Source organism: Zootermopsis nevadensis, unplaced genomic scaffold (genome assembly GCF_977971745.1).
Source record: "Zootermopsis nevadensis isolate Lab colony 2312 unplaced genomic scaffold, Znev_1.0 Znev_ptg000001l, whole genome shotgun sequence".
In the NCBI taxonomy this organism is placed as follows: domain Eukaryota; kingdom Metazoa; phylum Arthropoda; class Insecta; order Blattodea; family Termopsidae; genus Zootermopsis; species Zootermopsis nevadensis.
The window spans coordinates 17971450-17987257 of record NW_028259133.1 but is presented as its reverse complement, the minus strand read 5'-3'; the positions used below and the strand labels follow the sequence as shown (position 1 = coordinate 17987257).

Here is a 15808-nt window from a genome sequence, read left to right as displayed (position 1 = left end):
TCCATCAACTGTGTTTTGTTCCAGGTGGATCTAGTCCATATTCTCCCTCCTTATTTCTGATATTTACCTTTCTACTCCAAGGTTTTTGAGTCATCTCTTCCCTTCAGGGTTTCTAACCAAAGTTTTGTATGCATTTGAACCTCCACAATGTGAACCATATCCCCCCTCCCCAGTCTCATCCTCCCAGAATTATTACTGATGCATAAATTCTGTGTAAGTAAAGTGATTGACATGAATGAAGACAGGTGGCACAAAGAGCGAGAGAGAGTAATGGTGTTTGCTTCAGTACTTTAAACTAACTCCCTGAAGCTGATTGGCTCACAAGGGTATGTGACAGTAAATGCACAGAAACTTACAAAATTTAGCCGCCATCATTCTTGTTGATCACTTTAGTCGTAGCATTAAAAAATTTCATTTCGTCTTGCAGGACTGCAGTTCTTAGTAATTCTTTAATTTTGCAGATTAAGGATAATAGACGTGCAGACAAAATAACATCAGGTCCACAGTCACACATCTTGGAAGGCGTGTCTTGGGAAGAAGCCAAGAAATTGCAGGTGATAACTTTATTCTCAGTACAAATGGGTTGTTCTTTTATTATCAGTTCGCATGGTTCTGAATGGGCAGGATTTAAACATTGTCACAGTAATCACCTGATCCTGATTGTGGCAGCTGTCGAGTGCTGTCCTTTTTCTAATTTCCATATTGAGGGTTGTGGTGTTAAACATTGATCGATTGATTGAAAGTCGATCATAAAGAACTTTGTGTCATTGTCACTTAATACAGGAGACTTTGCTTGGAATGGTAGAGTACTATTTTTCATGTGTTTGGTATTACAGTATGTAATGTAAACCATATTCTGGTTATTTTTAATCCTACACAGGATGCAAACATCTCAGCAACAGGGGACCAGGTGGTCCTAGTGGGAGCTGCATCCAAAGGAATCATTCAGCGAGGATTCCAGCACAATGCCATGGTCTACAAGACACCATATGCCAAAAATCCATTTGATACAATCACGGATGAAGAACTGGAGGAATACAAGAAGGTTGTAGAGAGGAAACAAAAAGGAGAGTCGTGTAAGTACTGCTGGATTTCATGATCACATCCATAAAAAATTAATTGTACACAAATATTTGCTAAGTATTTAGTCTTCTTAATCTTCTTCATGAGATGATTTGTGCAAGTGTAGTTTATGGCTGTTCAGCGAGATGATAAGGTAGAAGTAGTCATCAGCTAGTATCAGTTAAGGTATTAGGAAACTTTTAGAAGATACTGGAACAAAAGGCGGTGGTTTCTTTTACAGTCTGCTTGTGTTTTTCGTGGTCATTCTCATTGATTTTATTTTTAACTGCTGTACTTTTATTAGGTTTTATCCATTGGATTTTATTATGTCATGCAATGCATAGTCTAAACTTTGGGTGTATATTTTGTGTGGTACACACAAAAGAGAGAGTGTCATGTACCAAATGAGGTATGCGGAAGACAGAAAGTGTGTGAACTGCACCATTTTATATACATCATCAATATCGACATTTCTGATTAGTACCATTTTGAATATGAAAGTATGCAGTGAAATAGCTTTAACTGTTTTTCATTGGTAAAAGATAATGGTTGAAGTAAAATCATACAAATTTTGTTATCCCTTTGAGTTAAGTGTAGCTTATAAATAATTAGTTCAAGGTAGAGTATGTATGTCTGTATTGGCAAGTAGCTAGTTTAAAAGAAAACCGTGTGTTGCCCACAGTTGATGAGGACCAGTCTGAATCAGAACCTCTCTCGTCGTCACTTCAGAATAGCCGGCCGACCAATGATGGGAATCTCGGCCCCATAAAGTCTCCCCTTACATCACCTATGTCTGCAGCCAGTGAAACAGAAGAAGAGAGCAGAGATGGTATGATGATCTGTGATTTTGGTGGTTGGCAAGATGGTTGCCTAACTGATGGCTGTTGGTCAATAGCCTTTATTATACAGGAAAAGGGGATTTAAATTGCCATATTACAGGTCTCCTACCCAGACTTATGCTAATTTGATACATGGCCAGCTGGACCATGTGTAAGATGCATCACATGAATGATAAAGGTTAATTGCTGGCTGAAGTTTTATTTGCTGTAATAGTGTTTCAAAGGAGTTTTTAAAAATGCAAATTATATTGGTTTCAAATTAACATCTTTTTAAAATGTTACTTGTTTCAAAATTAAAATTGAATTTTGTCAGTAAGAGAATTCTGAGTTGCAGACAAATTCAGTGTATGTTATTCCCTTAATATGAACGCTAGTATTTCATTAATATTGGCCTTATAAATCTGCTTTCATTGCTTTCCAGAGCCACGAGTGTTGCGGATAGAGACAAAGCAGGCGCCACGACCTAGCCAGGCTGAAGTTGTCCTTAGTGATGGTTAGTAGCTCTACTCTGGTGGCATGACTGGAATGTATCAGTAATCATAGCATTATTATTTATCCAGGAACTGTTATTGCTAGGTTGTTATGCAATGTGATATAATATTTACCTTCCAGTGTTCTCAGGGCTACATCTGGTTAGTGTTTTAATGGTAAGTAAATTGATCCCACTGTAAGTTATTTTGTTACAAGCATGGATACTTTGGTTATGACATTTTACTTAGTTGTGATATTGCATTTAATAAGTGGATCATATGCATGGTACAAGCACTTGCTAGTGAAAAGAGAAGTTTGACCAAGTTAACAATTAGTTCACACATAAAATTATCCAAGTGGCTGTCATAACTTGTTCTACTTGTTCCACTCCTATGAGCAAGAAGTTACAGATTTCAGATTTCTCTTCACTTTGCCATCAAGTTTTGTTTGGTCTGAATTGCAATCACCAGATACATATATTATTATTATTATTATTATTCAGTGTTCTGTCTGACGACAGGTCCATTGCTCTGCCCAAAAAGAGCTCTCCAGTTTACCCTATTCTCAGCTTCTCGTTTTAAATCCTGAAATTTCATCTTCTTTCCTTGTTTCAGATCGTCGGGTATATATAAAGTAACTATCAATTATGTTGAATTCCAGTGTCATAGATTCATGAGATTGTTTTATTTTATAGAATTCATGGCAGTGAACTTCCCTTAAAAATTAAAGGAGCATACATCATAGTGTGGTTCACTAGAAAATGCACTTAATTTTTTTTAAATATCCCAAAATTAACTAGGGGAATACATGTGCTGATTTCTGAGTCTTGAGTTTTGACCATATCTGGTACTTGTACAGACCATTACAGAAAGATAAGCATGAGAAAGCATGATGAATTTGCAAGTTAATTTGTCAGTTTGTATGTTGTCATTTGTGTCTGTTTCAAAGCTGAGTCTGATTTTCCTGACCCAAACGTAGAGCGTTCCTTGTCTCTCCGCTACACACCTAAAGGTGAGTTTCAGTATGCTTTTAACATTTATGGGGTTCTTGGTAGTATTTTTGGCAAGAGTTACGTGTTTTGGATGAACTGAATTGGCACCTGCAGAATCACAAACAAAAGAATGCTTGGACAATAAAATTCTTACGGAAAGAGCCCTGTTTGGGACGGGGAAGAAGGGTGGGACACAGCCCGGTCTCTCCTATCCTCATCCTTGGCTCTGATTGGCCAGTTCCCATGACTTGATTCTGATATTTCTCACATCAGCCCTTATGATAAAGGCACTGTGGTCCTCCCAAAATGTCGGCAACAAGCCTACTTCTACATTGTGCCAGCACCCAAAAGCACAATCAACATTACATACTTGTTTGCACATTAACTGGTTCAAGAACTGTAATGTTCCATATACAGTACAAGTACACTCTTCTCTATTGTACTTTGGGGGGGGGGGGGGGGGGGGGCTACTGGGAGACTGCACTCATTTTATGCATCTAAATGCAGTTACATTAGTTGCTTTGTCCTAATCCATACAATATTATGTGCATAATATTATTGCTGTTGGCTTCAAAGTTTCTAATTGTTGATGTTAGTAGGGTTAATTTGCTTTTGTTACTAATATAGTATGTTGCATGCTTTGGATATTTCTGTTTATGTAATTCATAGTATTGTTTCGTGTGAAGAAAACTTGTAACTTAAATTTCAAAGTTAATTAGAAATTTTGAAAACAATTTTATTTCCATCAGATTTTTTTTTTGGTGATGTGTTGGTGCTGACTTTATCTGGTATAGGTTGTGATGATACTGCATGTTTTTATATTTATATATATATATATCCCTTATGTAGCTTTTGACAAGGAAGTAGAATGTGGATTCAACTATACAATTATTTATAATTATATATAATTTTAAAATGCATGAAAGATTTATGTACAAAACTAATTGCCTGAAGGTGATATTTCACGTGTTGATGCATGTAGCCATTGTTATATATTATGAAAAACTGTATATACAGAAACACTGTAATATTGCTCCTCAAGAAAATAGGCCCTGAAACACTGACCCATAATTTTTAAACTCAAAAGTTAACAGTGTGTGTAAATTGTTTGTATAGGTATGTGATAGTACATAATTAATTTGATGTTGCATTTCAAGAGCTTGCATTGTTTTTGCCTGCTGTTGCATGCTTTTTAACTATTGCATGATGTATTGTTGCCTTCTCCAGCTCCAGAAGCCACAGTTGAGTCAGGGCAGTTTAGACGCTCATGGTCTCTGGGACGTGACAAGACAAAGCAGAAAGGTAAGGTTATATTAAGAGACACCATGTCTGTGTTCCTACCTCACCTCAGACCAGGATGGGAATTTGCATGTAATTTAATAAAATGCCCTTTTATTGTTGTGTACATAGCTGTAGTCTCCCTTATAACCTGGATTATAAAGGAATCCTTAAGCTTAGTTCACAGAAAATGTTCATTTATATTTATCTAGTTTCCTCATGTATGTAATTATATGTTCTGCATTGTATTGAATCTAGAATCAGTGCAGAAACATTTAAATAGTAGGTAGTCGTAGACCAGTTCTGGGGCCCACCCATCCTCCTATCCAATGGGTACCGAGGTCCTTTTCCGGGGGTAAAGCTCAGCTGGGGCGTGATGCTGACCACTCGCCCCATCTAGTACCAAGGTCAAGAATGAGTAGGAGCTATATTGCCTCTCCCCTCAAGTGCCTACATGGCATATAGTGGGACAGCTTTATTAGTTTTTATATGAGAGAAAAATGTTATTGTCAGACATCGTGTATCTGGAAAAAAAAATCTTGTCTGCTGTATTATGAGATTCTGGTATTCCCTGGACTTTGTATATTATGTGCTTCTGTACACTTCAGAGTGTTGGTTTATGTGTATATTATTTGTTATTTAACACTCCTGGTTGGTTGTGATGAGGAAGGAAATTTTTGGACAGTTAACTTTTGATTATTTCTTTAAATTAACTACTTTTAAGAATATTTTAATGTGTCTTCCTGTTCTGAATGTTCTACTTTTATAACTACATGCCAGATTCTTGCAATTATCTGCAAATAAAGAGGAAGGTGTAAAAATTCTTAAGTGTGCATGTGCAATAACCCCAGCTTTACATGAACCTCAAAATGAACTAACTCCATGGAGTGCAATTCTTGAGAAACTTGTAGTCACTGAGCTAGTCTTGAAATTTCTCACCTTATGTGGAACCTGAAGGTTATTTTACTGTGTTGACAAGAGCTTGCCAAGTCTGAGACCTTATGTAACATTGCGTAACTTTTTTAAAAAAAAGTGTTCTTTGCTTTGCCAAGTAGAGGTTTGTGTATCATTTCATGTATATATTACTATAACGTAAATAATCTTTCATGTAATCATTAGTTCAGAATCAGGTGGAAAATTCAACCTGGGAAATGACATTTTCCGTATGTTTTTATTGTTTTGTGTCAGATTTTGAATCTACACAAATGCTGAACATTCTTCAAATCTGCTAAACATTGCTCTTCTTTCTAAAGCCAGGTTAGTCTGTTACTTGTTACGTCTTGTAGCAGTTAGAAACAAAAGGAAATGCCATACCAACTACATGTTGTCTTTTATAATCAAGAGTTGACTGTGCTGTAAATATTTATGAGGTGGTCACTGTCATGTTGTTGTGTTACAGTGTGACACCACCGCAGCGGTGTGTGGCGAAAAGGTACACACTTGCTGCTCCTGCTTATATTTTGCCTCTCTTTGCCTGTCTCCCATTTCCCATCCACTTTTTCTTATGTTGCATTAAACAATGCTGTAGATAAGTGTATATAGTTTTGTAGGTAATTATAGAATATAACTATTTGAGAGAGCAATACAGGCGACTCCCGAGATTCTGTTGTTTGAGATCTGACCAACTCATCTGTTTAACTATTCAGCATTATAACCACTCTTAATTGTTATTTATTTATTTGACACAAGTGAAGTTGGTAATAATTGTTATGATTGGTTGATAATGTACGTATCCACCCCATTATAACCTGTTACCTCAACAAATTATCCCAGAGATTTGACTAACTTTTCAAGGAATGCATCCTGGTCAAATCTAGGGGTACGCCTGTATTAGATGGTCTATGGAGTCTAGAAAAACCCTGTTTCAGTAAGAATTATCTGTAGCAGGGCTATTGAAACTAATGTTCAGGAGCATTGTTGAGAGTTCTAGTGCACAAGGTCACATTTAAGGATTTGTTGATTAGGGGTCACCATGTTATTAGGCCTGTCCTATATTTGCATATAAAAAGTGGGGTTTAGAAACATTTTATGTACCAGCGAAGCTAGAGGTATGGCAAGAGCATATTTGTTTGTAGATAATTTAACTTATTTGCAGTTGAAAGTGTTGCTGAAGCAGGGTAGATGTTGGCACTTTATTAAAAATATTTTAATTTTGTGGCTTTTCACTTTGACATATATTCAGTAATCATTTCATGATATTTAAAAATTTTGCTTGAAATATTTCTTTTATAACTACCATTAGTATTTTGTTATGCAGTGGTGTGCGGCTTTGCTTACTATGGGCAACATTCGGCATCGTGATTTGTATTATTAAATACTGTAATGAGGGTAGCTGCGTAAAGGCGGTCTCTTGTGTTTTGACCTAAATGTAGTGATAATGTATTTCAGAGTTCTGTTTTTATTGTTACATGGCATAATACACCATAGTATTTTTTATAAAGGACATCTGGTTCAGTCTTATGAGATTTTCAAACTTTTATAATAAGAGTTTGGTCATATGTATAGATTGTAGGTGACATATAAAGCAAATGCTAAGTAAAATGTCTTCACTAATTGTAGCAAGATTAAACTTAAAATGTGGCCATAATTAAACAAACACTCACTGGCATTGTATTTGAATTACATTAAATTTAAAATCTTACAGGAAAATTATAACCCAAATGGGGCAACGCATCATTTTAAGTCATTCGCATAAAACCATTTATCTTGGGGAATTTAACAACTGTTTTTAATTGTGCTGAAGTATTTAAGTTTGAAAGATTTTCGGGAACTGTTAATTTGAATAAAAGTATGCAAAGCTTAACACTAGTTATGCTGTTGAAGTTCTAATATTCTGCACAGATATTTTATGGAGAAGTTGTACTTGATCTGTTATATCACTGCAACTGGGAATTCTAGGAAATAGTTTTCTTCTGCATGCCATTAATAAAGAATCTGAAATACATTTTCACACATTGTCCACTGCCTCACAGCATGTGCTATGTGAATGTTTGGATACCCGGCTTAGCATTTGATGTCTTTCAGATGGTGGCCCTACTGTGTACAGGCTGAGTGGTCCTTGGGGAATGATATTTGGCAAAGGCACATATAACATACCCAACTCCATCCAGTTCCATATTTCCCATATTACAGAGACTTGCATGCCACCCTAAAGACTCTTACAAGAAAATTACCTGGGTTTAGGAAGAACTAATTTTTATGTATTTAAGGCAATTGTAGTCTTAAGGTTGTGGCATCATGTGTGCATGTAGTTGGTTACCAGTGTTACAAAGATACTCCAGAGGCTATATGTTCCTCTGCAAAGTTAGTAACCACCAAAATCACACAGGGTTATATAACTCTGTAGATGACATTTGGCATATTTGCCAATGTGAGACCCTCAAATATCAGATTCTCTGTTCAAGTTTATATAATTCAGTGTTCATGTTAATTTGCTTTGTTTCACAGAATTTTGTCTTTCTGTCCATCCTATCTGTTCATACACACCATCATACCCTGGCTTAATATAGTTTGATGAAAATCTAAAACGTTTGTGAACTAAATTTACCCATATTACTCAAATGTCAGATTTGAATCTTATGTTCTTTTATAAGTTGTAGAAACTACATTGAATTGAGTGTTAATTTGTTACTTAGCAGTGATTTGCCTGCGTTAAATGTTTTGCATGATGTCATGTCTGTTAGTTTCCTTTGGTACAGCAAGTACAGTTTTGTTTTAAGGCTGGCTAATCTCAATTTTACTGAGGACGGAGTATCTTCCTGCTAATTGTCTTCCTAAATGGAACAAATAATGGTCATTTATCATCATGGTGCACCACTGTTTTCAACTTTTATACCTAAAGAATGAAATGGAAATGGTGATGGGATTAGAGAACCCCTGGCAATCTATTAAAACCTGGGGTGACATTTACCCCTTCATCTTGGCTTGTTGACAGCCTATAAATGAAGCCAATTTATTGAAAAGATACATTTAAGTGCTGCATGTGGCCTATGGGCCATGAGTTGAGAGTCCCTATGTTAACCCATCTTCCAAGTAGTTTTGGCAATGGTAATGTGGATGATAAATGTTTCAATGTGCATGGTATTCAACATAAGCATTTGTATCATTATGTTGAATACCATACAATGTGCATAGTATTCAACATAATGATACAAATGCTTAAATGGTGAATGTGAGAATGTTTAATTCTAAATAAACCATGTTGCAGCAGTATTTCAGTTGACAGAAAGAACTTTGATGTGTTTGTTTCTTTCCTTCTCATTGAAACTTCCAGAAGTCTATCCTTTCAATTTACAGACCTCCATAAAAATAACAGTATTTTGTCTTGCCAGCTAGAATTATTATTGCTTTAAATTTGTATTAAATCCAAAAACTTGAATTTTAAAATACATTTCGTAACCACTGTTGCCCAATTTCTATTTTATTGCATTTTATCTTATTAAAAGCAGCTACAATTGTTTCTTTTGTTTTTTATCAATTCTTTTGACCAGCATTAGAAGTTTTATATTATTACTGGGTTTCTGGTCTGTCTGTCATCCAGTATTTTGAATGGAACCCAGTATGTTGGAAACTATTTGTTTCCATCCTCTGGTGAAAATATGGGGAGTGCCTATTCAGTTGGGTGATTGAAGCTAACTGTCTAATAAACTAGATGATGGTTGAAGTCCAACAGTCTAGTAAATCTAATTGTAATATACTGTCACCAGAACCCTTTAGAATTAATTGCAAGTTTAATTACGCATACTTTTGTGTTTATACTGCACTTGTTTGTAACCTTGTTATTACCTGTGGAAAGTAAATTTTGTCTTCTTCTAGCATGGACAAAAGGTCTCTAGTTTCGTCCATCTTCCAGCAGTCCTTCCTTTTTGATTTTTTGCCAGCTTTTCCCTCCCTTCTTGATGTCTTCTAGTGCCTGGCAGAACTATCATGTTCTTGGTCATGTCATGGGCTTCTTTCATTCCAGTCTTAATTCAGAGGCCCTTCGTTATATCCTTGTTCTTATCCTCATAAAATTTCGAAACTATCGTAGTCCTATTTTAATTTTTTATTTAAGCTTCAGCACTAAAGATTGAATTTCTAATTGCAAAGTAAGTGTAAGGTAGCCATGTGTTGTTGAGCAATGCATTGTAGCATGCAGTCAGAAAATAAATAAACTTCAACAATAAAGTAGGTACATGAACTGTAGACAGACAGGAACTGTGTCACACTCCTGTAACTATGTAGTGAATAAGACTTGGATTTTTATGCATGATGTAAAACCTCAGTTTCTTTTGTTATACGCTTTCCACAATTCACAGTAGATTATTTCAACAGATGTGCATATTAATGCAGCCAGATCGTAGAAGCTTGTGATATCAACACAGTAGGGCTGGAGGCATTTGTTCCCAACAAAGTTTGCACTTTACAGTGAAGGTTCTGTGTTTCAGGGGAAAATACAATGAATGGTGATGATCCTGATGCACCCCACAGCACATTCTCACAGAGCAGCAAAGAGGTGAGGTGGCACCAACTTAGAGAAATTAATCTTACTTTTTAATGTGGAAATTGTACAAATCCGGTTTATTTGAATTTTAAAATAGTTTGACTCAGCATGCAATTTACTAAGTAAAGGGTCTTTACTGTTGCTGACATGTTCTTGTGAAGGTTCTACTGAAATGTCATGTTATTTAGATATGTGATGTAAATGAATTGTGTTCCTGTATGGCATTCCCAATTGCATTATGAATGCAGTACTGTCTTGCTAATTCAAAACATTTGTCTTGATTAGTGCTGTAACACCATTATTTGGAACAGAGCTTCAGAAACAAGGAAGGTTCTAATTTTGGTTTGGTTTGCGTTAAGTGGTATGGGTTATTTGAAGTTCTTCATATTTGTGTGTTACTGTGGCAGGGTTCACCCACTAAAGACATGTCTACTGAGGAGTCACCAAAAAAGGACAAGAAAAAGAAGAAAGGACTAAGAACACCGTCCTTCCTCAAGAAGAAAAAGGAGAAGAAGAAGATAGCCGAAGCATAGGCAGTAAAACTATAAAGTGAGTATGAGATTTGAGGTTTTTACTGTGGTAAGAATTCAGATTTAAGTCTTTTCAGTTGTGACACCATGTCCTTTTGTGGTTACAAACATTTTAGAGGAACATGCTGCCTCCATTTTCATGGATGTGACTAAAAAATTTCCTCTCAAACATTGGTAGCCATCAAGACTACGTACATGATGTCAGAACCAGAAGACCACAATATGTAGCGAGTATTGTATAGTTTGTGAATTTTGTTACAGTATCAAATAACTGCAGTGATACAGAAGGTAATAAGTAATTTGTGATATATTAAATATCTGTCATACTCGGCCGTCCCCCATCGTTATGATTTTATTAACTGCACTGATGAAACAATGACAAGAATCATAATTAAGTAAAACTGATCATCTGGCAGTAACAGAGCTTTGTCTTGCTGAAACATGTCTCATCATAGTGATGGCAGTGATGTTTTCAAAATACTCCATGAAATGGAAATTTTTTTAATGAGTTTATGGAGATTCTTAAAACTAATATTGCCTTGAGTGCTTTGTACACAGTACCAATTTTGTTCTATTTCAGGCACTGCCAGGTGAAATGAAACATGGAAAAAATTGAAGTGACCACCTCCCACAATCTTTCAGAAGAATTAAATACTGCCACCTGACACATCTTAGCATTTAGTTGGAAGAAACAAGCTGGTATGTGATGTGCATTGCTGTTGTGCCATATGCACACATCTGTAACGTTCATGTCTGTCTGCTGCAGTATGGGCACAGTGAGACAGCAAGCTTCTGTCAGTGCTATATGAATTATTACTTGCTGCTTCTTAAATTGTTTTTATTTTTAAACAGTAGATATATAATAATATAGCTTTGTACAGACCAAGAATGTGAAGATGAAGAAAAAAGTATGTGCAAAATGCCAGAAAGGTGGTGATTAATAAGAAACTAAAAAAATGTTTCCAACTTACAGTTATTACTATGTGTACATGAATTTAAACCTACAATTCTTTTTATTACATTTTCTGACAGCAAAAGTAGGACAGTAGCATTTCAGATGTTACCTATCGTGCTTGGATGGTTTCCGCAGTTTGCTGGTGTGAAGGACGTGATTATTGACACGGCAATATGCTTGAGGAACAAATGTAGTTTTAATTATTCTCTGGTGCACAAATAATTGGGGGTGTTATCTTTCTAGCGTTATAAGTGGGAGCTTAAAATTAAGTAGTGCTCCTTTTTTTTTTCTATTGTGGGCTTTCGATATCGGTGCAGAAAAACTGTGGGCACAAAGTCCATCGGACTACTCAGTGAATTTATGCCTGTGTCAGCGTACTTGCTGCTGATGGTTCTATATATTTGCTCTTTTGCAATACTACTGGTACAGCCATCCCTTTATGTTGCCAAGTAAGCAGTCAGTGTTCATGGTATCTTTTATGGAGCAGCAGTTTTCTTAGATCCATAGTGTAAGTAGCAAAACTTTAGATTTAAAAAATGTTTAAGGAAGAATGAAACTTTGCTCTTTGGAAGAACAGACTTGTAAAAAAAATCTTATGAGGTTTGTTGGACAGGTGGAGTGAGAATGTGTCATATGAAACTGGGTAGAAAACATTTGGGAGAGATTGGCATTTAAAACCCAGTTGAGAATATTAATTTTCATATAGGTATAATTTTAACAACTTCCACAGTTACTGTTTTTAATTGGATTTAATTCAGTCATTTTGTATAAACTACGTGATGGAAGTATATGTGACAACCGTGTTTTAATTTTTGATATTATGTAATTTAAAAGTTGATCTATAGTTTATTTTTTAGAAATGTTTTCAATATATGTGGTGAGAGTTTTAGATGCCTGTATTATATGTTAATTTTTTCCCGATTTAATCGAGTATGCAAGGATGCCAGTACTCATGTTTGTTTCTATTTTAACATGACTTTGGCATTGTCATTTGTGGTGAGAGATTCCAGTCACTGCTTGCTTTTTAGATTTACTCACCCACTCTCTTCACAGACCACTGCATCACATCATTTCAGATAATAGTTCTCTGTAGAAATTTTAAAGTATAAATCACCTGTACATTTTGTATGAATATTAATTGTATCCACGGTTTTCAATGTCAGGAAATGGTGGCATGGCAACACAGAAAACATTTCAAATTAATCAACCCTATCCATTCTTGTGTGAGATAGAAAAAGTTATACTATGTTTGTGATTTGTAGTGTTATCAACAAGATTGAAATAGGAGGGAACAATATGTAATGATTATAGTAAAGAAAGGCTTGTGTATATTTTTTATTTTGAACATTATATTCTGAAGAAATTCTGGCTTCATTCTTTTTGTATTGTACATTCACTGTAATGCTGTTTTGAAACAAAAATAATTATTTAATTTCTACCTGTAAAGGAAATGATACAATATTAACAGATGAAATGCTACACGAAAGTAATAAACTGGAACCCAAAGTTGGATATTATGTAATTAGACTTAACATTATATGTTCAGTTCTCCAGAAACATGCTGGATCTTCCTCCGCTTATTTACACAGAACGTCAGTGGTTCAGTATTTAGAACTGTCCGCATCCATCTCCAGTCTTGGGCAGCACAGCATGTTTGAGTAAGATGTGTCATGAATTGTATTTTAAGCCACGAAGTCCAGCGGTCTATTGAAACCACCTTTCCGATTCATGTATTGACGGTACTTGCGCTTCAGAATGACATGAACTGTGCCAACCTCATTTCCAGATACTTTCTTTCCCTTTGTAGTATCAAAAGCACAAAAACCCATGAGCTTCATCATCTCCTGTTCATCAGGACTCTTTCCTTCTAAATCTGCGTCTAGAATAAAAGTAGGCAGGCATAAATATGAACTTCATAAATACAATGTAAACTATACGGCTAACAAATGTTAAATAACAGCTGACCAACATATTTTGTAGTTCCAATAATGCCAGACTGAAAACTTACACCACCACTCAAGTTTTGTTGATGTGGTACACAAAATACTTTACAGACTTTGCTTAATACTTACTTGAACACAGGCCATAGAAATTGTTGGGTGAGCTAATATTTCTCATTTCCATGTGGATTTTCCAAAACTATGTAAAGGTAGAAATATTTCACTTTGCAACAAGGTCCAGATGCTCTGGAACCCATCCCCTCCCTACCTCACCTATCCTTCAAGTTAAAACAGATGGTGTGTGAAGCTGACCACTGCCTCCATCTAAACCCAAGACTAATGTTTTCATGGCATACTAAAAGCACCATGGCTCTATAAATTAGTGATATGTATAACTTTGTGTTGTGAAGATGTTAGATCCATTATTTACAGGCTCTTTAGATTAGTATCTGCTACACTCTTGGCAGGTTAAATCAGCAAACCTGCAAAAGGTCTCTATTGTTATGATAATACAAATCTCCAAGTTGGTGCTGGCAGATTCTTGTTCTTTTGTGCCAAGTGTTGTACTTCACATTTATCACGTAAGCACAACAGTGCTGTTTAAATAACTGGCAAATTTATTGCAACAAATTATCTAGCATTTGTGAAAATGTAAAGGAAAACAATTTTTTTTATATCCATCAAAAGTAAGCTTTATAGGACAATAAGCATTATTGTTGCTCATTTTAAAATTAATAATATAATTCACATACCAGTGATAGGAGGCCTTTCTGCAAGCTGAACCTTTGATTTGGAACTCTTCTCCTTGCCTCTAGAGTCTGAACGTGATCGAGAACGTGACCACGACCGAGATCGGCGGTGCCTGCATTCCAAGAGAGCTGTATTAAAAATACTTTCTCCAACTGTTCTATGAAGGCAGGGCAAGAATGTATCAAGTATAAACTAGTAGAGAGAAGTGATTTCATCCAAATGGCAGCAGTAGTGTCTGAAGGCAAGTGACAAATGTGTCCTTTATTCCCCACTACAAAGGAGATGATATGGTAGCAGATGCACATTCATGAGAGGGAACAAACAAGCAGCCTGAATTTGTTGAAATATCACAATTTTTAATAATGTAAATACTACTACAGTCTGTATCATATGTTTATTTTCTCACACTTATTAATGAATTACTCTTCAAGTATTCCCAACATCCAGGCCACATGTGACCTGCTGATGTTTTATGCACTGCACTCATTCTTCAGATCATATGTGCCTATTAAATGTTTAATGTTATGTGAATTAGTAATAAAAATGGCATCCACATAAGTGTTGAAGAAAATGAGAACCTGTTTGGGACAGTGTAGCATACTTAAGAAAATAGCATTCTGCAAACTGATAGGAATGTGGCTCCAGGTCTTGAAAGGTTGAGAATCCTTTTTCAAAAATAACAATACAAACTACAACTTTATTCAGGTGTGATGTTTGTATTGTTTACATTTGGAAATGTCAGAATGGAAAGGATTCTTATACTTTGGGCCAGGACTTCTCAACCAGCAGCCCATGAGCTGCATGAAGAAGTTAATTAATTTCATCCAAAAATCAGTTACCTCCTCCTCCTATTCCTCTCCCCTGATCGTCTCCTACGTCTGTCACGATCACGATCACGGTCTCTTGTTTCCCTTTCGCGTGATTTGCTACGTCGACGCCTTGATGCAGGTGAAGGTGATCTACTGTGAACCATTCTTCTCTATTTAATTATGGAACTATCTGCAAAGAAAGTTCAATGGAAAAAGACTGTGAATGAGTTATGGTACTTCATTTTGTAACAAACGAATACACAGAACACACCACATAAGATTAATTTTTACGAACTTCGTGCCTGAGTATATCCTGACAATCCACAACCTACCATCTAGGTTAGCTTCCCTGTATTATTGAGTCTAGCCGTGCCATGCTTCAACTATGGCACCAATCATCGGACACGTCTTACCAACTTTGTATACTCGTACGTCCATATATATATATATATCTGTGTTATACATCGCCACAGATATATAAAGACTATTTTTTAAGAATTAATTTAGCTATGCGATTATTGTACATAAAGTAATAAAGTTATTGTTATTAATATTTTATTAACAACTGTGAACTCTAGACCCATCACATGTTTCAATAAGGAAGCCTTTAAGGCCCCATATGCATAAACGCTTTTGTGTCAAATTTTCTGCACAAAATACCAAAGACTATTATTTAGAGTTTAAGTTTCCGCAGTAGTGTA

At 35.8% G+C, this 15808-nt stretch overlaps 2 protein-coding genes across 13 annotated transcripts in view; one reads left to right on the top strand and one right to left on the bottom strand.

Moving 5' to 3' along the window:
- hts (adducin 1-like protein hts) overlaps positions 1-12972 on the top strand; it is a 71802-nt gene extending 58830 nt beyond the window's left edge. For 4 of the 9 annotated variants that reach the window (XM_022065631.2, XM_022065626.2, XM_022065628.2 and 1 more), the window contains 9 exons: positions 462-554; positions 881-1076; positions 1745-1891; positions 2323-2394; positions 3321-3383; positions 4591-4665; positions 10068-10135; positions 10531-10672; positions 11234-12972. In XM_022065631.2, coding sequence (XP_021921323.1) covers positions 462-554; positions 881-1076; positions 1745-1891; positions 2323-2394; positions 3321-3383; positions 4591-4665; positions 10068-10135; positions 10531-10656 — 840 coding nt within the window. In that variant the 3' untranslated portion in view covers positions 10657-10672; positions 11234-12972. The remainder of the gene's footprint in view (positions 1-461; positions 555-880; positions 1077-1744; positions 1892-2322; positions 2395-3320; positions 3384-4590; positions 4666-10067; positions 10136-10530; positions 10673-11233) is intronic. The other 5 variants (XM_022065635.2, XM_087345073.1, XM_022065630.2 and 2 more) reach the window with 4 other exon arrangements.
- ytr (U4/U6.U5 small nuclear ribonucleoprotein 27 kDa protein yantar) lies at positions 12931-15555 on the bottom strand. Of its 4 annotated transcripts, none has more exons than XM_022065641.2 (4): positions 15440-15555; positions 15138-15297; positions 14301-14410; positions 12931-13487 (listed from the first exon to the last, which is right to left on the bottom strand). In XM_022065641.2, exons 2-4 carry the CDS (start codon positions 15269-15271, stop codon positions 13291-13293), a joined length of 441 nt encoding a protein of 146 aa, XP_021921333.1. In that variant the 5' UTR covers positions 15272-15297; positions 15440-15555; the 3' UTR covers positions 12931-13290. The 4 variants fall into 4 exon arrangements, with proteins under 4 accessions (XP_021921333.1, XP_021921335.1, XP_021921337.1 ...); XM_022065643.2 differs by having other exon boundaries at positions 15403-15525; XM_022065645.2 differs by having other exon boundaries at positions 15138-15324; positions 15403-15501.
- Positions 15556-15808: the final 253 nt, after the last annotated feature.